This window comes from Pteronotus mesoamericanus, unplaced genomic scaffold (assembly GCF_021234165.1).
Source record: "Pteronotus mesoamericanus isolate MK-2021 breed Mesoamerican mustached bat unplaced genomic scaffold, CSHL_Meso_final contig_33, whole genome shotgun sequence".
Taxonomy (NCBI): domain Eukaryota; kingdom Metazoa; phylum Chordata; class Mammalia; order Chiroptera; family Mormoopidae; genus Pteronotus; species Pteronotus mesoamericanus.
The window spans coordinates 4,723,143-4,745,067 of NW_026555135.1; the positions used below are offsets into that span (position 1 = coordinate 4,723,143).

Sequence of the window (21,925 nt, forward strand, 5' to 3'; positions counted from 1 at the left end):
ATTCAGGATATGCTTTAAACATAATTTATTTGTTCTTTTTGTCCAAAAGAACATCAACTTAGGCAAAGCAAAGTATAAAATACTATGTTCTCACTGTACTACCCCCACCTTTTGAACTGGTAGTGTTTTCAAACACTGAGTATTCTAATAATAAATATATCTCATCCATGTAAGAGGCAAGTAAGTTTGGCTCCTTTTAACTGTAATGTATAATTTCTATATATCAAGATCAAATTCCATAGCACAGAATGACAGAGCAAAAAGTACTTCCAATCCCTTCATTACAAATGAGGAAACTAAAGTCTGGAGAACAAAAGAAAACTCATTCAAAATTATATAAATCAGTGACTACATAGGGCTAAACTCTTGAACTTCGAATTGTGAATCTAGGCTACTTTTTGCCTACCACATTAGCTACTAATTAGTACAGAAAATAAAGTGCTTAAAAAATAGAAAAATTGGCAAAAATTGGCATGAAGGATCATGCTTGGGTTATAAACTGCAAAGGGTTTAAAGGCCCAAGTTAAAACACACTTCTATCACATGTCTGTTGAGTCACCCTGCATAAATCACTTAGTCTCTCTGAGCCTAATTAATTTCATTGGGTCCATAAATAATAATCCTTCCCATACCAACCCCGAAAGGCCATTATGAGTATCAAATGAGATCATTCATGTACAAGATTGAGGTAGTGTTATCAAAATTAATAGCATAAGAAGAGGGGAAATAGAAAAAGGAGAGATATGACATTAAAAATAAACTGTGCCAAAAATCAAATTTTGCCTAGAGTTAGCTCTGGCTTCAACTCGTACAAAATTAAAAATCCTACATGCATACCTGCACATGCACACAAAGGCATGCACACACACATAAAATACTCGATGTTATTCATATATATGTACACAGATAAATACACACAATTACCTGAATGTATATATCTATTCATTCATGAATACTTAAGTGGACTTTAATTCCAAATATATGCAAACCCACAAAGCTGTGCTTCTACATACGTATATGGCACTTGTATACCTCTACACATACAGGAACAGTGTGGGAATTAACAATGGGAATGGAGGGTGGGATGGGTGGAGGAGGGCAAAGTTGGGACAACTATAATAACAATTAGGATAACAATTATAAAAATGATTTTTTTAAAAAAGTACAACAATGTTTTTATGTATCCTTAGGAATGAGTTGTGCATAATATTTCCTTCCAAAGAGTACAGAATGCAAAGGGGAACACTTACAGTTGTAATGCAAATAAATAATACAATAATTAATAAATAATAATACAAAAATGAAAAAAAAAGAAATTCTTCCAAAAACTTTGCTGAGGCTTTCAAAGCCAGCTCTAAATCTCATGTCTCCATGGCAAACTCCCTAAAACACAAGCTCTAATCTCCTGACTAGAGCCCCTCCACCCCAATTGCTCCTTGGAATGCCCCAGTCCTTCAATGGGAGAAGTAAGGCAGACCCAGCGGGGCCAGACGTGAAGAAGGAAATACTGCTGGGAACATGCGATGACCCTCTCCTGGGCACCACCATGGCAGCATGAGTGAAGCTGCAGTCTGTCATCCTCACCATCTGTGCCCTTTGATACAAGCCAGATACTTGCTGGGGAAAGCATCCTTCAAAATTAGCTAGTTCATCCTGGTTCTCACCTTCCCCAACAATACTGCCCTTTCAAAAAGACAGCATGAACTCTGGAAAGAGCACTGAACTCAGAGATAAGAGACCAGCTCTGCCGCTAATTTAGCCACACAAGAAAGACTTTTTTGGCTTTGTCTGTATAATAAGGGGAAACTGGAAGTGATACATATTTAGGGTATTTCTTGTTCTACCACTCTAAGATGCTATACAAAAAGTAAGTTTCCAGGAATGTGGGCCATCTCAAAACATGTAAAAACAACAATGTTCTCTGCTATGAAAGGAGGTTCTACAAATGAAGTTACTAGACACAAGCAGTAAACTCAAAGGGTTGCTTGTATATGATTAGGGGGCCTGGATTCTAATCTCAATTCTATTAAAAACAACTCTGAAAAACATAGTCCCCAACATAGAGAGAGTACATCTAAAGAACATTTATTATTACTAACCTATTTTTCATTTGATAAAAATTAGAGCCTTGAGGAAGAAATTGGGTTTACCTACTTAAAAGATACACATTAAATGTGTTATTAAATAAGATAATGATGATAATGACAGCTACATTTCCATGGTGCTGTTTATAACCAATAAAGAAATTTCACATCAATGAGCTCATTCATGCCTCACTACAACCTCTAGCGACAGGAACTGTTACCATGTGGAGGCTCAAAGAAATGAAGTGAATGTTAGAACCTAGTGGTGTCAGCCAGATACTTGCTGGGGAAAGCACCCTTGAAAAGATCTCTTACCACAAAGTGTATGTTCTTTACATGTTGCTTTTTTAAAACATGCAGTTTCAGAAAAATAAAGAAAAATTAAAAAATAAAACATGCAGTTTCAGAGTAAAGATGTTTGATGCAAAAACACATCATCTTGGCTCTCAAATTCCAAAATTCTGTCTTAGTGAAAGTACCATCTCCACTCTTTCCAATCCTTTCTTCTCTCACCCCATGCCAATAGGCAGATGGCTCTTTTCCATGCAGAAGAAAATCCTTTCTTTCGTAGATTGCCCTGGATATAATCTGCATACCTGTAAAGCTCATGTACTTCTGGCTGTTGGAAGTCTTCTTTGAGTTATAGAATTCCAATACATCTAGAACAGCCTGCGGGTTTTTCTTCTGCTCTGACTTAGTGATATTTGATGTCTGAAGCAAGCGGGCCCACTGTTCTGGCATCCCCTGTAAGAGAAACATGTAAGGCTGTCAGGAAGACACAGTCACAGGGAGCCCTGAAAGAAAATCAGAGCTCACTTTGACACCTGCGAGCAGCCAAAGACAGACAGTCATTCCTTTCTCTCTACACTCTCAGAGTGCTATACAAGCCTCTTTGTAATACTTATCTCATTGTATTAAACATTTGGGATTTTGCTCATTCACTGGGGTATTCCTGCTCTAGAGCAGGAACCTTATCTGATTTGTCTCTGCATCGTCAGTGCCCAGCACTGAGCCTGCCACCAAGGGGTCACTTCACAAAACTCTATTTAAGGAATGAAGAGTCTTTGCTGGTACGTTTTTAGAGATGAGTCAAGTGTCCTCATGAACGTAAGAAGAGAGTAATAAGGGTCTCGGGCAAAGACAGAGGCATCAGGAAGACTAGCAAAGACTGACTCTAACAATGCAGAGCCAGAGCTCAGAAAGACCCAAGCACCTTTCTGTAACCCAAGACTTACTGTAAACTCCCCTGTGACAGCATCAAAACCAACGTGAATTGTGTGCTCAAAATCTGAAGGTAGAGAAATCTCTGGCCGTTCCTTCTCCTTCTTTTTATTTGCTGCAAGACAAACAGGGGAAAACAAATTTAAAAAGAAAAAACAAACATTATTACATTGTTAGGCTTATTTAGTTCTTTGTTGAGCTGTAGGCTCTTTCAGAAGCCAAAAACTGTCTACTCTGCGTATGTATTTACAGAACACAGTGCTGGCCTTAACACTGGAGTAGATGCTCAATGCATGATTAAAGACGTAATTTTTTGTTGAACTAAACTAAGGGAGGCACAGAAAGAACATTCATTAGAGTTAACAGTCCTGGCTCTACCACTAATGAGCTATTCAATCCTTTTTCTGAACCCTGGTTTCCGCCATCTGTAAAAAGAGAAAGCTCAGGGAGATGGCCTCTAAAGACACTTCCAGCCTTCACATCCTTCATTCTATGAGTTTCTATACCTGAGTCCTACGTGTTTGGTCTTTGATTACAGGCTGCTCTAAGGTTTTCTAAATTACAGAATTTTGTATTTGGAAGTTACTTTAATAATGTGAATTGTTAATATTTTACCAGGTGCTTACCAAGCAATGGTTCAAGTTCTTTACATGTATTAATTAATTACAGAAACCTTATCAGTTAGGTACTATCATCCTTATTTTACAGATAAATACTCTGAAGCACAGAGGTTATATTACTTGCCCAAGATCACATGGTTAGTAAACTGGCAGTGCCCAGGCTCAAACCAAGGCAGTCTGGCTCACAAACACTATGCTATGCTGCCCCACTAGTTTAGGACCTTAAAGGATCACTAAGTCCAATTACTTGAAGTCATCCTTCTCCCAACGTTACCGCAGATAGTTAGCTAATTATTAATAAGAAAGGCAGCAAAGGGAATCAGACATTGTTGAGCTTAATGGACCAGGGAACATAAGCCTGTTTGCTTCACCAAGAAGTTAAGCTTCACACTCCAGGGAAATCACAACATTGCCTCACCAAGGATTAACACCCTTCCCTTCCCACCTCTGGTGCTGGATTGTTGGTGGAAGCAGGGGTAGGTAAGCACATACACAACAGAAGTCAAAGTGGCAACCACAGAAGCCTGTCGACCTAGCCTGGGGAAAGATGGATTGGTCAGGGGGTGGACCCATCAGAATCTTATGAAAGCTTGGGAAGTTGACTGGTTATTTTGAAAAAGTTCCTGACCCTTCCCAGGCTCAGGATAATATAATCCCAGGGAACAAAGAAGAGCTGTCTTGGTGACCCATGCTAACCCCTTGCAATTGCACACTCTTTCTCCATAACATGTGGCCCTAGCAGCTGCAGAACCGGCAGCTGCGCAGCCTCCAAACTCAGCCTCCAAGTAAGAGGCTGGGTACAGCAGTGCAGCCAGGAACAGTGCTATGCTACCTGGATGGGGACTGAGACTGCTTAGCAGCCACCTGCAAGCTCCAAAGGGCTGAGCTTTCATATGAAACAGAAACTTTGGACATTGGCATTTGTCCTGGCCTTGCTGAAGACATGGTTGAACTTTTTCCATGGTAGGATGGATGGTGATGAGACAAAGGGGCAGCCTTCCACCCAAAGACATCTAGTCGCACCACAATCTCCCATGCATTGGTTGGTGAAATGCTTTTCTTCTCTCGATTCCATGAAAGAGCCCCACTTTCACAAGCGACACCATCAAGGGTCTTGTATGAAGCAGATGTTTACTAAGGTCCTTCTGACCTGGCAGAAAGTTACAGTGCTGAAGTATTTCTGTTAGGGGTTGAACTGTGTCCCCACAAAAATCACATGTTCTAACTCAGAATGTGACTCTGTTTGGAAATAAGGTCATTGCAGATATAATTAGTTTTATATTTGTATCATGCTCTCGTGTTTACAAGGCACTTTCACATATATTACAGTTCACTAGAAGCTCAAAACAACTGTGTGACAAGCAGGGCAGTGATTATGGTGTCCATTTGACAGAAGAAACAGAGGTTCCAAGAAGTTAAGTAGCCTGTCCAAGGTCACAGAGCAAGATAAAAGCAGACCTGGGACCAGAACTAAGGTTTGCAGACTCCCAGCTCTAAGGCCTTTCTATTCTGTCATTCTGCCTCTCACGTATTACTGCTGCTTATGATTATGTTATCTCTCCTCTCTCTCCAAATGTATTCCAGTACCCAAGTTATTGATGATTTTTTTTCCTCTACAGAGTGATCAAAGTTATCCAACCTTTTCCTTCTTCATTGCCACCACATTTCATGCATTGTTATCTGTGGCCTGAATCATTCTAACAGTAACCAATCACCTGCGTTCTGGCCCTCTCCAATGCAAACAACAATCATGGTGATCTACAGACTTGCTATTGAAGCACCATCAGCACCCCTAGGGACACTTTTGGAAATCTCAAGCACCATGATAGACCTACTGAATCAGAATATGAATTTTAATAAGATCCAAAATGATCCATGTGTATATAAAAGTTTAAGAATCAACACTCAGCCAACATCATACTCAATGAGCAAAATCTAAAAGTATTTCTCCTAGGATCAGGAGAAAGAGATGTTTGCTTTCACCACTCTTATTCGACATAGTACTGGAAGTCCTAGCCACAGAAATCAGACAAGAAGAAGAAATAAAAGGCATCAAAACTGAAAAGGAAAGAGTAAAACTGTCATTATTTGCAGATATCATGATATTGTATGCAGGGAACCCTAAAGATTCCACCAAAAAACTACTAGAACTGATTAATGATTCCAGTAAAGTAGCAGGATACAAAATAAATATCTTGAAATCAGTTGCATTTTTATATCCCAATAATGAACTATTGGAAAGGGCAACTAAGAAAACAATCCTATTTACAATTGCATCAAAAAGATAATAAAATACCCTGGAATAAATGTAACCAAAGATATAAAAGAACTGTACTTGGAAAATTATAAGACACTGAAGAAACTGAAAAAGATACAAATAAGTGGAAGCATATACCGTGTTCATGGATAGGAACAATTAACATCACCAAAATTCCCATACTCACCAAACTAATCTATAGATTCAATGGAATTCCTATCAAGATATCGATGGCATATTTCACAGAACTAGAACAAATATTCCAAAAATTTATATGGAACCACAAAAGACCCCAAATAGCCACAGCAATCCTGAGAAAGAACAAAGTTGGAAGAATCATACTACCTGACATCAAATTATACTTTAAGACCATAGTAATCAAAACACCACAGTACTGACATAAAAACAGATGTATTTATCAGTGGAACAGAATAGACAGCCCAGAAATAAACCCACATCTTTATGATGAATTAATATTTAACAAAGGAGGCAAGAACATACAATGGAGTAAAGATAGTCTATTCAATGAATGATATTGGGAAAACTGGACAGATAATGTGCAAAAAAAAAAAAAAAATCAAACTAGACTACATTCCTACACCATGGAGAAGAATAAACTCAAAATGGATTAAAGACTTAAATGTAACTCATAAAACCATAAAAATCCTAGAAGAAAATATAGGCAATAAAATCTCAGCCATTTCTCATAGCAATATTTTTTCTGATATATTGACCTGGGCAAGGGAAACAAAAGAAAAAAATAAACAAACAGGACTACATCAAACTAAGTAGTTTTTGCACAACAAAGGAAGCCATCAACAAAATGAAAAGACAGCCCATTGAATGGGAGAATATATTTATCAATGATACATCTGGGTTGCTTCCAACACTTGGCTATTGTAAATTGTGCTGCTATGAACATTGGGGTGCATTGGATCAAAAAATTATGGTACATATACACAATGGAATACTACGCAGCAGAAAGAAAAAAAGAAGTACTAAACTTTGCAACAGCATGGATGGAACTGGAGAGCATCATGCTAAGCGAAATAAGCCAGGGGGCGAAAGACAAATACCATATGATCTCACCTATAAGCGGAACCTAACCAACAATGCAAAGATGCAAGGAAAATATGACCAGCAACACTGAAAGGAAAAGAAATCAACAGAGACAAGAGGGAAGGGGGGGGCAGGGAAAGGGAAGGGAAGGGGAAAGTCAAGGAACATATAGCAAGGACTCATGGACAAAACCAAAGGGGAAGAGCTGAGGGAGGGAAGGTGGGAGGGGGCAAGGGAAAGAGGTGGGGGAGAGGCAGAGACAAATGTATTTAAAAAGTAAATAAATTAAAAAAAATAAATAAAAAAAATCAAAAACAAAAACAAACAAAAAAATGATACATCTGATAACGGGTTAATACCCAAAATTGATATAAGTATTTATACAACTCAACACCAAAAAAAAAAAAATCAATTAAAAATGAGCAAAAGCCCTGAATAGACACTTCTCTAATGAGGATATACAGATTGCCAATAGACGTATGAAAACATGCTCATACGTGTTGGAGAAGGGATAGGAAGAGGAGGAGGAGGAGAAAGAAGGAAGAAGAAAAAGGTCTTACCTTTTGCAACAGCATGGATAGACTCGGAGAGCATCACACTAAGTGAAATAAGCCAGTCAGAAAAAGAAAAATACCATATAATTTAATTTATATCTGGACTTCAATAAACAAAAAAGGAACAGACTCAGATATAAATATCAATCTGACAGCTCTCAGAGGGGAGGGTGTTTGGGGTTTGGTGAAAAAATTGAAGGCATTTAGCAAAAAAGGAAAAAAACAAAAAAAACCCTCATAGATAACAGGTAACAGTATGCATTGTGGTGATTACCAGAGGGAAAGGGGAGAGACAGAATAGGGTAAAGGGGGATAAACATTAATAGAAGGAGTGCTGACTCTGGGTGGTGAAGACACAATACGATATACAGATGATGTATTATAGAATTGTACACTTGAGACCTATATCATTTTATTAACCAATGTCACCCCAATAAATTCTACAAAAAGTAAAAAAAAAAAAAAAAAGTTTGAGAATCAAGAGAATGAGAAGACAAAGAACTATTATCCAAAATATACAAAGGACTCTTAACACTCAACAATAAGAAAACAACTTAAGAAAATGAGCAAAAGACATGAATATGCACATTGCCAAAGAAGATATATAGAAGGAAAAGATGCTCAACATAATACGTCTTAGGGAACTGCAAATTAAAACAACAATGAAATACCACTCCACACCTGTTAGAATGATCAAAATGTCAAAATTGACATTCCATATGCTGACAAGGATGTAAAGCAATGAAAATTTTCATTCATTGCTGGTGGGAATGCAAAATGGTAGTCACTTTGGAAGACAGGTTGATGGTTTCTTACAAAATTAAATATCCTCTTTCCATACAATCAAGTAATTGTATTCCTTGGTATTTACCCAAATGAGCTGAAAACCTACGTTCACATGAAAACTTGCACTCAGATGTTTATTTCAGCTTTATAATCGCCAAAAGTTGGAAACAACCAAGATGTACTTAAGTGGGTGAATGGATAAACTGTGGTACAGAAAATGGAATATTATTCAGCACTAAAGAGAAATTATCTATCAAGCCATGACAAAAGGAACCTTAAATGTATATTCCTAGGTGAAAGAAACCAATCTGAAATGACCACATGTTTTAGCTATTTACACACTTGAAAATTTCTCTTCCAAAAACAGCTGCTTTGAGAGAAAGAGAGCTAAAGGTTTAATAGGGCTGAAATTAAGACATCATTTTTGACATAAATCCATCTGTCTTACAGCTAAAGAGAATGCACTGGACATGTTGCAGGGCTTTGGAATTGCTTCCTGTTCCGAAATTTCTTTTGATCTAGTCACTTAAAATTTTTTAAAAACTATTATTTTTATGTTTTATTTTTTTGTTTTATGTGTATGTATTATATTTTATATATTATTTCTATTCTGTTATTAATATACTATATAAGAAACCATGACAGGCATGGAATGTCAAATAAAAAAGGAATTTTGGTAATGAAATCACAGAGAGAGAGTAGCTCAGAGGATGAGTAGTCTACAGAAAAGAGCCCCCAGGGAAATGAAAGCATTTAAAACATAAATACACAAAGCAATGCTGAGGGTGGCTGTGCTTCCACAGGCCACTCTTTGGCTCTGCAAACTTTGCATATGCCTCCCATATTCCCACCTCCAAATTTTTTCTCACTTCTGCTCTTCCTCTTACTGTCCGTTAAAACATTCAACCACGTTTTAAAGTTTGGTTCAAGTCTCACTTCTTCCAAAATGAATTTCCTGACCTTTCCTCCCTCTGTAAACTCCCAAGACACTGAGTCAGTATTTAGTCCTTTCCTCTCTTGTATGACTCCTTGAGGCTTTTAAGACTTATCTCCTAATTGAAGATGTAAGATTCTTTAAGACAAATTATGGCCCAATTAATTATAATAGTAGCTATGTTACTGTTGTTACTATGTTAACGTTATTACTATTGTGCTATTACTCTGTTATGAACTATTTTTTCTTATTATTACTTTGAGGATCAGCTAAGGTAAAGAGAATGTGTGTGCTTTGTAAGCTAAAGTTATTTTTGTAAGCTGAGTTACCTTTAACATAAGAAAGTATCACAGATATCTCTACTGCAACCTCATGAGATACCTGGGTCAGAACTGCCCAACTAAATTGCTCCTGGATTCCTGTCCCCCCTCCCCCAAAACTGTGAGATAATAAATGTTTGTTGTTTTAAGATGTTAAAAAAATGGAAAGGAAAAAAAAAAGAAAGGAAAGGGAAGGAGAGGAGAAGAGAGGAGGAGAGGAGAGGAAGAGGAGAGGAAAGGAATCATTCTGATTTCCTGTAACTAGAGATCACAGGCTTCAGGATTTAAAGTGGAAAAACAAGCTTATGACCTCACACATTCTGCCTTTAAGGGTATCTTTGGCCTAGTCCATTCGGCTTTCTGATAACACGGGAAATGAGGCTGACACCACAAAATCCCATAGTGCTGTACAGCTTTAGAAATTTCAGCTCAAGTCACTGGCCTAATTTTTCCTAAGATTTATTTTTAAGAAGCACCTCTCATTGGTTCAGCAGCACTAATCTGAGCTCAACGCAGGAAAATGCTCCAATGTTGAGGAGATAAACACTGACGTAGTCCAGTTTTAAAATTAACTTTGCTAAATGCTTCCCAAGCTCAAAGAATTCCACTTTGGTTGTGAAAATGCAGCCAGAAAAATTCCGAAGGAAAGGCTGCAGGACTTCCCAGAATAAACCAAGGGCTCCAGATCCTAACCGCAGGAACCAGGCTTTCCCACATGGAATTCTGCAGCTCAACACCGCCTATTACAGGTCCTCTATGACAGCTTCTTCCAATCATTTATGCATTCCCCTGGCACACACTGAAGCCATCCATGCTGGAGGTCAGCATTAGGTAATGCCCACAGACATTCTCCCCATAGCCAACTCAATCTCAGTCACCACCACAGCCCACAGAGAACTCTAATTCCAGATCTCCTTAGATTCCTAATACTATCCCTCTGGAAATCCTGGATCCAAAAGTCTGGGTGAAACCCAAGCATTTGTATTTTATAAAAGTACCTTGAGTGAGTCAGAAGTGTAATCTGGGTTGAGAACAACTAACAGAGAGAGTACGTTAAGATGTAGCGAATACTTTAAGAAGATTTAGTTCCACACTCATCCCTGTCATTTTCCATCTGTGAGATCTTGAACAATGTACTTTCTTCTAATCCTCAGCCTCCCCAACTGTAAATAAGTTGTTGTAGGCATTGCATAAAACAAGAAATGAGGTTTTTAGTTAAAAACAAAAGAAAAAAACTTTCATATTTGTATTTTATACAGGGATGTCCAACACATAGCCCACAGGCTGCACGTGGCCCAGGATGGCTATGAATGCTGCCAAACACAAAATCATAAATTTACTTAAAACTTTTTCTTTTTTTGCTCATCAGTTTTTGTTAGTGTTTGTGTATTTAATGGGTGGCCCAAGACAACTCTTCCTCTTCTATTGTGGCCCAGAGATGCCAAAAGGTTGGACACCTGCTTTTATACCCACTAGATCAAATGACAAAAGCCTACTAATGGTATGGGGTAGATGAAAATTATGATTAGTACCATGTTACAGGTAAGGATAATGGGAATAAAATGAACAAGTAAGAGGGGAAAAAATAACAGACTTAGTAAATGTCAGAGGCAATGGTGGTGGCGAGAACAGCACCAGGTGTTAGACCAGTGGAAGCAGACCAGACCTCAGTTCAGCATCCTCGGTACTTAAGTTCTGGCTAAGAAAGAATTCAAAGCCAAGACTCAAACTATAATAAAAGTTTACTTAGAAAGTCACAAAGGTAAAAGTGGTAAGTGGTAGAAGAAATGGGCTCAGGAAACAAGTTACAGAGGCCAAAGAAGGACCCTTGGAACTTAGGAGAAAGGTAAAGGTAACACGCATAGTGGGAAAGAAGAGTGGAAAAGGAAAAGGCACAGGTGTGCTCCCAGGAGGGAGAGTGCACTTGGTCCTCTTGGCCTAAGAGCTATTAAGGGTGCAGAGTGTACAGGAGGTCCCAGGGAAGGACCTCTATCTCAACAGACTATTCATCAGCTTAACTTTCCAGGTGCTTCCTTCCAGGGTCCTGGTCTCCAGTAATTGGCTGGTTCCAGAGCAGCCAGTAATTAATTAGTCAATGCAGCTGGTCTTGTCATCAGCTGTGGCACTGCTTGTCTGGTTTTGCTGCTTTTCTAGGCCTGGAGCTGAAACACAACTGAGGCCTAGATATATTTGATATGGGTTAGAACCTCATTGTCCTGGGGGCTTAATGCTTAAGGGCTGTTCTCTGGCCCCACTGTTCGTTCCCCCTATAAGCGTTCTAACCTGCATGAATAGCAACATGCCAGGGGAAGAAAGGTCAGGGGAGGGTCTGACCCACATGACCAGTGATATGAAAAGTCAGGGGGTTTAAAACACATGACCAATCATATTCTAGATAAAGGCAGGTTACCCTAGGGGCAAGGTCCTTGTTTTCCCTGTTTTTCCCACTAGAAGGCACCTGGGACTCCCCCACCACCATCTTGTGACCTTTTGTACCTGGCCTATAGTCCTTGCTCTGCTCATGTCGGTCTATTGCTTAACACAGTAGGACTCAATCTAGGTAATCTAAGTCCAGTTCTAGACCATTTCTTTATGCAACTGGTATAAAATCTCAAATACTTTATAAAGGGCATAAATAACACTTCATTGACTTCCAATGCTGCCATGTATCCTGCTCAGACTAAGTTAAATGCAAAGCAGCAGGTCAACAAATGTTGATTGGTTGAAACCAATATCAGCATGCAGAAAAAAAAAAAGAAAAAATGTCACTTTTCAAAAAAATTTCATTTTGATGTACACAAGAATCATAGCCATCTAGAATTTTAAATCTATGTGCTCAGGGTATGTATGGAAAAACCTATAACTAGGGCATGAAAGAAAGGTTACTAAATCATTTCATAAGAACTTCTTGTAACTCAATGCTTTCTATCTCTGTGCTTTGAATCTACAGACAGCTTTAATCTTGAGGTAAGAGATTTGTTTTAAGGCCCGATTTGGTCTAAGGTTACTCAGCAAGGATTTCCAGAACTTCTGGGGCTACAGCTTTATCACATATTCCAGTACTTTACAATAGCCTAGATCATGGGTCCCCAACCCTTGGGCTACTGGTCCATTAAGAATCGGGCAACACAGCAGGAGGTTAGCAGCAGGCAAGCGAGCTAAACTTCATCTGTATTTACAGCCCTCAGATGGGACCATCTAGTTGCAGGAAAACAAGCTCAGGGCTCCCACTGATTCTGCATTATGATGAGTTGTTTAATTATTTCATTATATATTACAATGTAATAATAATTGATATAAAGTGCACAATAACCATAATATGCTTGAATCATCCTGAAACCATTCCAATTCCCATCCCCATCCCCTGGTCTGTGGAAAAATTGTCTTCCACAAAACCGGTCCCTGATGCCAAAAAGGTTGGGGACCACCAGCCTAGATTCTTTTCACCAACATACACAACCTAATCTAACTTCATCTTCATAATATCTCATCTATCTACTTACAGGACTTCAAAGGCATAAGAGACTATATTTGTCCACTGGATCGATTCTACATTTTTTATTTAGATGAAGGCACTGAAGTGTACAGAGAAATAATTGACCCAAATCAGGCAGCCAATTTATGGGAGAACCAAGACTACACCCATCTGTCCAGACCCCCACCTTCCTATTTAGTACGTACAATCATTCCTTCTGTTCCCAATGATGTCTGAAGGTTATGCTTTCACCCGCTGTTCCAGGCAGCAACCTCTTCTTTTTTAAAACAATTTTGCTGAGATACAATTCATATATCATACAATTCACCTATATAGTGTACAATTCAGTGGCTTTTTGTATATTGAGAGAGCCTGGCAAACATCCCACAATCAATTCTAGAACACTTTCACTACCTCAAAAAGAAAACAAACCACTTAGCCAAATCTCCCTAATCCCATCTGCTTCCCCCATAGACCCAGGCAACGGTTCATCTACTTTTTGCCTGATTTGCCCATTCTGAACATTTCATCTCAAAGGAATCATAAAGTACGTGGTCTCTTGTGACTGCCTTCTGTTTCACTAACACTGCTGTTCACGCAGTGTTCACGCATGCTGCAGCCTGGATCAGGGCTTCATTTCTTTTTGTTACCAAATAATATTTCTCTGAATGGATATACTACATTTTATTTATCCATTCATCAGCTGATGGATATTTAGGTATGTTTCTACTTTTTGGCTATTATGAATAATGCCACTACATTCATGTACAAGTTTTTGTGTGGGCATGTTTTCATTTCTGTATTATAGGTTAACTCTACGTTTAACCTTTTGAGGAACTGCCAGACTTTCCCACAGTTGGCTACACCATTTTACATTCCCACCAGCAGTGTATGAGGGTTCCAATTTCTCCACATCCTTGCCAACACTTGTTATTATCTCTTTTTATTACTGCCATCCTAGTGAGTGTGAGGTAGTCTCTCATTGTGGTTCTGATTTGCATTTCTTTAATGGTTAATGATTATGAGCAACTTTTCATGGGCTTATGAGCCATTTGTGTATCTTCTTTGGAGAGATGTCTATTCAGATCCTTTGACTATTTTTAAATTAAGCTGTCTTTTTAACGTTCAGTTGTAATAGCTCCTGATATATTTTTAATACAAGTCCCTTCTCAGATACATAATTTGGGAAATTCTTCCCCCATTCTGTGGGTTATCTTTTTACTTTCTTTATGGTGTCCTTTGAAGCACAAGTTTTTAATTGATGATGCCTACTGGGAAGGAATTTTATCTTCCTAATTTATCAGCAAGAACAATTTCAATCTTTTAATTTTTAATTTTAGAAGTCCTTTTCATTACATGTAGAAACCTGGGCTGAAGGCTTACTTATTTATAGAGGTCTTATAACAATAATGGTTGATAAAAGCACAATATTAAAAATAAGCACACACCTAAATTGAGGGATAAACAAAATGGCTATATTCGTGGCAGAAGGTTCCAGGGCTGGGTAACACCACCACCATCACAGCCCCTGTACATAGAAGTTAGTAGCTACTACTACATAAATGAATTAGTCAAAAAATGCAAGTTAAGCAAACTACTCATTTCTCTTCTATCTAGACCTGAAAAGAGCTCGCAATGAACACAGAGTATGGGGAAGGGTAAACACATTAAGATACAAGCCCAATATTCACCAGAAGTCCTCAATAGTTCTCATTTCAGTTATTCACCAATCATTTCCTATTTGTAAGATCATTGCTTATTAGACATCTCTATGTCAAGACATTTCAAATGCAAAGTGTATGAAATTATCTTTTTACCTCAAATGCAAAGTGCTTAAAGTCATCATCTTTCCTGCCCGCCAAGCACCGACCGTCTTGACTTGTTCCTTTCCTAGGTTCTCTATTTGGTTAATGATGCCATAATCTACCATCTCCCCCAATCTGTAGTCATACAGTTACCGTATTTTGCCATGTATCATGTGTACTTTGTGGTCCAAATTTTTGAGGGAAAAATAAGGATGCGCATTACACATGGGTAGTACTAATTCTGTATCTGTAGAAATGTCTTTAATTCTTTTATTCACACTTATGCGTTAAAGGTATAACTCTAGAAAACAGTAATGATATCCGTATGAAAAATACCCTGGAATACAATAATCGGTTTTGTTTCTAAATATAAATAAACAAATAATTGAATTGAAAAAATAAAATGAAAGATTTTTCTCCTCAAAGTTTGGGCCAAAAACATGGTTGTGCATTATACAAGGCAAAATACAATATACTTTTCTGCAATGCAAGATATTTTCTGCAATGCATTACTGTTGTTGTTATATTTGGCCTACTGTTTCAGAATCTTAATTCTGATTTTGACATGTAATTTCTTAACCATGCATCCCACCTTCAAGAAACAAGAGAAAGTAAACTAATATTTACCTTCTATGCAGAAGGTAATGTATTAGGAATTTTGCATGTAACCTTCACACAACAACCTTGTAAGATATTATCCCAATTTTAGAGACAGGAAAGGTCCTGTCAATCTTTCCTAGATATCGAAAACTAAAAATCAAAGGAGTTAACTGACCTACATAAAGTCAGAGGGCTGGTAAGCAATGAATCCAGGATTTTAACCAGGTCCACCTAAATCAGAAGCTCATGATAACTATTTACAGACAAAAGCCAATTTCTTCAGCATGCCAGTATGACTGAGAATTGTACTTCATAGCAACAGACACTTAAATATATTTGGGGGAGAAGGTATCAAACAAAAGTCATCTATGCATATGGACACCTAAACCTCTATTTCATTGTCTTGTCCATAGGATTTCAGTGAATATATCAAATACATTGGTAAAATCCTGATTATTCTTCTAGAAGTTTAATCAATAAATAGGAAATTAGCCCACCTAGTACAACTTATTCTTAGTGAACTCAGGTTGTCCTGCTTCCTTTCCTCAATTATTACTTTCCCTTCTTATTGATATTTAATCCCCAAATCTGGATGTGAGCTCAGGACACATGAATAAAGAAGCAGCAATCAAGAATCTGGAAAAAATACATTCCAAATAAAACTACTTTGGAAAAAAACATTTCCAAATGAAGACATGTCAATATTCATTACATTGAGAATTCATAAACACTTTAAGAACTTAAAAAGTAAATAAAGATATACAGATTGTCCAAGTCTGGCAAGAGCATAATTATTTTCTTAGGTTTTTGCTCAGAATAATTAAGAGTTTAAAAATAGGTCTATTTTTCATGTGACTTCAGCCACTTTAGGAAAGAAACAAAGGAAATGTTTAATAGGAGGAAAAAGATATTAAAGGAAAATTAATTTAATGATATAACAGATGTTTTATCCAGGTTACAAAAAAAAAGTAAGTATACAAATGATGAGAAAGAAATGAAATACTGTACTTTTATCACCAGGTAAGATGGATCGGTAAAATCGGTCCTTCTTTTTCTTCTCCTCTGGATTTGGAGGCAGAGGTTTGGAACCATGGTTTAGGGTTCCAGCATCTTTGCTACCAGCTCCAATCATAGTGCTGGTGTTTCTCATTGGAGGGGCTGGGGGTTTATCTTGAACGTCTAGGCCGTTATTTGACATTGTCACCACCACCAGCAGCTACTGAAATCAGAAAAAAAGAGCATAACACTTTACTATTTTTAAGCAAAAGGAAATACATGTTGAAAAGTTTAAAAGAATCCAAATTATACAATCCTCCCTCCAGGGCCCAGTTCAAGCCCTTCCACTGCATTCCATGACTACCGCTATCATATTCCATCAACAATACTCAGAGATATTAATGCCTACTCTGTGCCAAATGCTGCTGAAAATTCACAAGGTTCTTGCTTTTCTCTGCATTCCCCTATCTCAGCCATTGGACAGCACAGAAAACCATGATGATGTAGTTTAAAAAACAGAAATTTGGCCCAAGTAAACTAAGTATGAAGATTAAATAAAACTGATAACAGCATTCCACATACTGAATTCCCTCCCTATCTTTAATTTTGTAACCTAAGAAAAATCACATTCCCTCTCTGGAATGGACTGTATCGCTACATCAAGGGTCTATAAAGCTGCAGGTTTTGTAAATACTTCTATTGAAACATAGCAACACCCATTCATTTACAAATTGTCTATGGCTTCTTTCAGATTCCAATGGCAGGGCTGAGTGTTCGCAGCAGAGACTGTATGCCCACAAACCTAAAATACTTGCCATTTAGTTCTTTACAGGAAAAGTTTGCTGACACCTGGCCTATATCACCTGTGCACTATCTCCTTCCTCTAAAATCTGACCTCCTTCTAAATATATGATGGTCAATACAATAGCCATCTTATCCTGTATGATGCTGGATTTATTGGTAATCTTCAATGCTTCTGGAAAATAGAAGGAATGAAATCTAGTAAAAACAAATAGAAACCCTATCACATGATAGCAATAGTTTTAATGAAGATAGATGTTATTACTTCAAATAACTGTCAATGGATAGAAATGTTTCCAGAATTAATCAAGTGTCTCATTACTCTTCCATGTTACAGTGTAAATTATGTCTTTAACCATAACTACTTATAATGTAAGTTCCTTGAAGTCAAACAGCTGTTTTAGAGACTACAGTTTCTAATTTAAAAAAAACAAAACTAGCATAATAATCACCCAGATATTTTTTGAAAATATAGATGCCCGGGTTTGACCTCCATTAATTTTGATTTAGTATGGCTGGACTAAGGCGAAATACCTGTAATTTAAAGAAAGTGATCTTAATGTCAGCCAAATTTGAATACCACTGCTTTAGATATCAGTTACTTAAATGCTATAAACAAAATCTATAGGAGTCTTTTTAACATTTCCTAATAAATGCAGAGCTAAATGATCTCCTGCATTCATTTTCTCTCCACACGCCCTTTGGAAATGTTCTCACCTCTAAGATGTTAAGTGTCTCTCCAGACCCAAGGCAAAGGATATATTTTCAGGTTATTACAGTTATTTTTACTATGTTATAATTGTCTTTGCCAGGATCCAGAATGTTCCCCAAAGGTTAGGCTGAATTTTGTCACCTCTGTGATCCAAAAGTGCCTATAATACAGTATCTGACTCATAGTCGATTCAATAAATATTTTAATTAACCAAAAGTTTGTGCAGGGATATATATTTTGCCATTAAAGAGTCTAGTACAGATGAAATTTTACGGTTATTCCCAGTCTAACATTGACCCACCTTATAACTAAGCCTCCACACATGGACACAACTTACATTCAAACTATGCCTCAAAAATTTGTGTTGTCCTGAATTTGCCAAATAGCCTCTTACTGTCCTCTTGACCCCTCAATGCTTCTGTGTCAATGATTTTTTCCCACCTTTGAACAGTAAAAATCTTACTCATCTTTCAGCATCCAATTCAAATCTTCATGTCTTTGTATAATTCATTCTGACCTTCCTCTAGCACACCAACTGCTCCTTGTCTTTTTGAACAAAAGAAATCAAGTAATAAGCAAGGACAACCTTAATATAAATTAACTCTCTAGGTGGTGTGCTTTTTATCCATTTCCTACAGTTTCACTTTGTAGATTTGCTTTTGCTGTCCCTACTGGCCCCAACTCAGGTTCCGCAGCTCCTCCAAAGAGAACTTCTACTGGCTCAGTTCTCAAGTATACTTTCCCACTCGAACTGCCAGTTCCAAAATTATACTCCCTGCAGCCACCTGATACCTTAAACAGGCCTCTCCTTGCCTCTTCAGCCAACAACTTCATTGAATGTAACTCCATTTCAGGACCAGAGCCCAGGATTGTGCCAAAAAAAGGCTTCCTCAACCTGTCTGATAGAGGTTTTCTCCATTTCACAGTTCTTTCACCATGCTTTGGGAATTCTTGGTGGTAAGTGTCCACTTTCAAAAAGATTACAAGTCACTTAAGACATAAAATCTCCTGCTAGAATACAATGTTTGAATCCTCTGTACCATATTCCAGCCTAGGTCAATCATCCAGCCTATTCTTGAAAACTTGCAGAGATAGGAATTCTGCAGTCTCAAAAGTCAGCCTATTCTATCTTTAGTCACCTCATTTAGGCAGTTCTCACTTACATTAAGCTCCATCTATCTCACGCTGCATTGTAATTTCTTGTTTACACTTTTACCTCCTCTTGTTACTCCCCTCCCTTGCCAGACTTAGACTGTAAACTCCTCAAAAACAAAGTTCAGTCTTATTTATTTCTCCCCAACACCAGGTCTGGAAAAGAATAGGTAATCAATAAAGATTTGTTGAACAAATCAACAAATAAAACAAGCAAACAAATAAATAAACAAAAACTGCTTCCATCACTTAGTCTTAAATCCTATCTCTCAGGGCTATTCAAAAGATTATTCACCTTCCCTAGACAGAACGTCAGATACTTGAACTCATCTTTCAAGACCCCCCAAAATGGAAGGGATTAAGATGTACAAATTGCCAGTTATAAAAAATCATAGGGTTGTAAAGTACAGCATAGGTAATATAGTCAATAATATTATAATATGTAAAGGGTCAGATGGATACTAAACTTATGAGGCTGTTCACTTTGTAAGTTATATAAATGTATAATCGCTATGTCGTATACCTAAAACTAATATAATATTATATGTCAACTGTAATAAAATTTTTAAAAAGTGAGAGAAAAAAAGACACGCCCCCAATCTATTTTCTCATTGCTAAACATTGCCAGTACCTTCAACTATACTCATAGAACACAATTTTGTTCCTTCTTAATCCTTCCCTCTGAACCTCCTTGGATTTAATGTTTCTATACTACTTTTCCAGTTTCCCTGTAGCCCTCCAACCAGTCCTTTCCTATGGTTTCCCCCCAAGTTTCACTCCCTTTATAAGTACTTCATAGATACCCTCACTGTTTACTTTGTCCATCTATACTCAGCACAATATTTAGCTATTAAAATTTACACTATTTTAAACTTTGTTTACAAGAAAAAGAAGTCCAAAACATCAATCTTGAGAAGGGAAGAGGAAACACACTCAAATCCAATAAGGAGGTTAAATGTATCTTAAATCATCTAACAGCCTCTGTAAGCCCAAGATTTGGGAGAGTGACAAGCCAATGCCTCCTGACATGCTGCAGTATAAAGCTAGGCCAGAGGCCAACACTTAGAAATGATAGTTCAAATGATATCTCTCTATCTATCCTAGACAACAAACTAATATAACAAAGAGAAAAACAGACTGACCATGTTTTACCAATGCCTCACAGGCTCAGAGAGCCTAATAATTTATAAGCAACTAATTATACTTAAGTATTAATTATGAATCAACTGAATGGCTCTATAATGAAGGCAGGATCACTGTGAGGTTTCAAAGGGGCCACTGGTAGGGCAACACAGCAAAAAGATGACTGGAGTTAAAATCAGGAGACCTGAGTTTAATTCCTGTCTCTATCATCTACAAGCTATAAAGTCCCTTCACCTACGAGCTACAATTTGTTGTTTCCCACTCTGCAGTCTCTAGACAGTGCCCAAGGGGCAATCAACGAGGGGAAGAACTTGTGTTTCTTTTGCTGTAAAAAGCATAAAGGTACAGTGCTAGAGTAGAAAAAAAGGAAAGAAAATACTTTTTAAGTAGTCATGTATAAGGTACTTCACATACTGAATTAAACTAGACAGGGATTCAGGGAAGGGGTGTGCTCACCAACAACTATTTCTTTCTACTTTATCACATCTGGATTCCACAGCCACTAGTATAAAACAGAGCCAAGATAATCAAAAATTTTAAGATACATAACATCAAAGCCAGAAGCAACCTAAGGTCATCTAACCTAACCCCCTCATATTAATCCCTTCATATAACAGGAAGAAATACTGAGGTCCAAAAAAACAAGAAAATTATCTAAGCTCACACAACAATTTAAAGTTGGGGATTAGAATCCATGTCTTCAAATTCTCTGCCAAAGTATTTTCCAACTATATTTGAGGTAATTCTAGTCCGTTTGTACGTTTTCTGGCCTAAATTCTGCTACTTCTGATTAACATTTAGCTAGGTCAAATCCAGGCAATACCAAATATAGAAAGATATAGACATGTCTGAGCTGGACCTGATTGATACTTACTAAATTTCTGCCATGAGCTAAGCACCAGAGAAGATAAACAAATTCTTGGTCCTCAAATCAGCCATATAAAAGTTAAATACACCTTTTGCTGTAGTTACACGTTCTTCATTCAAGCACAATTCAAATCAATAAATTTTTACTAGGTACTTACATGTAAGGTGCTATGCTAGAAACGAGGGATTTGTTGATAAATAAAAGAATAAGTTATGATCCCAACTCTAGAAGTTCTCACAGTCTAGAAAGCAGGATGACAGGACCTAGAAAGCCACAATGCCAGGCCATCTGTAAACTGTGCTGTAGCACAGTACAAGCACTACAATGTCAGAAGACACAGAAACAAAAAACTATATTGAATTAAGGTGATCAATGGGGCTTCAAAAGAAGAGGTGGTATTAAGAGAAGGGGCTTAAAGAATAAATAGGTCAGGCTAGTGGTCTTTGATTCTTGACAATAAGAATCTCCAATTAGCTCTTTAAAACACCAGCTGGAGTGCTTTGGGGAATTATACTAATATTTGCAATTTATTTTGAAA

General features: G+C 37.5%; 1 protein-coding gene across 3 annotated transcripts in view; it reads right to left on the minus strand.

Moving 5' to 3' along the window:
* The window catches only part of PAK1 (p21 (RAC1) activated kinase 1), a 142,082-nt gene that overhangs the window by 42,336 nt on the left and 77,821 nt on the right, over positions 1-21,925 (minus strand). For 2 of the 3 annotated variants that reach the window (XM_054576310.1, XM_054576309.1), the window contains exons 2-4: positions 16,724-16,934; positions 3,320-3,420; positions 2,681-2,828 (exon numbers count right to left, since the gene is read on the minus strand). In XM_054576310.1, the coding sequence (XP_054432285.1) occupies positions 2,681-2,828; positions 3,320-3,420; positions 16,724-16,913 (439 nt within the window). In that variant the 5' untranslated portion in view covers positions 16,914-16,934. The remainder of the gene's footprint in view (positions 1-2,680; positions 2,829-3,319; positions 3,421-16,723; positions 16,935-21,925) is intronic. The other variant, XM_054576311.1, reaches the window with a different exon arrangement.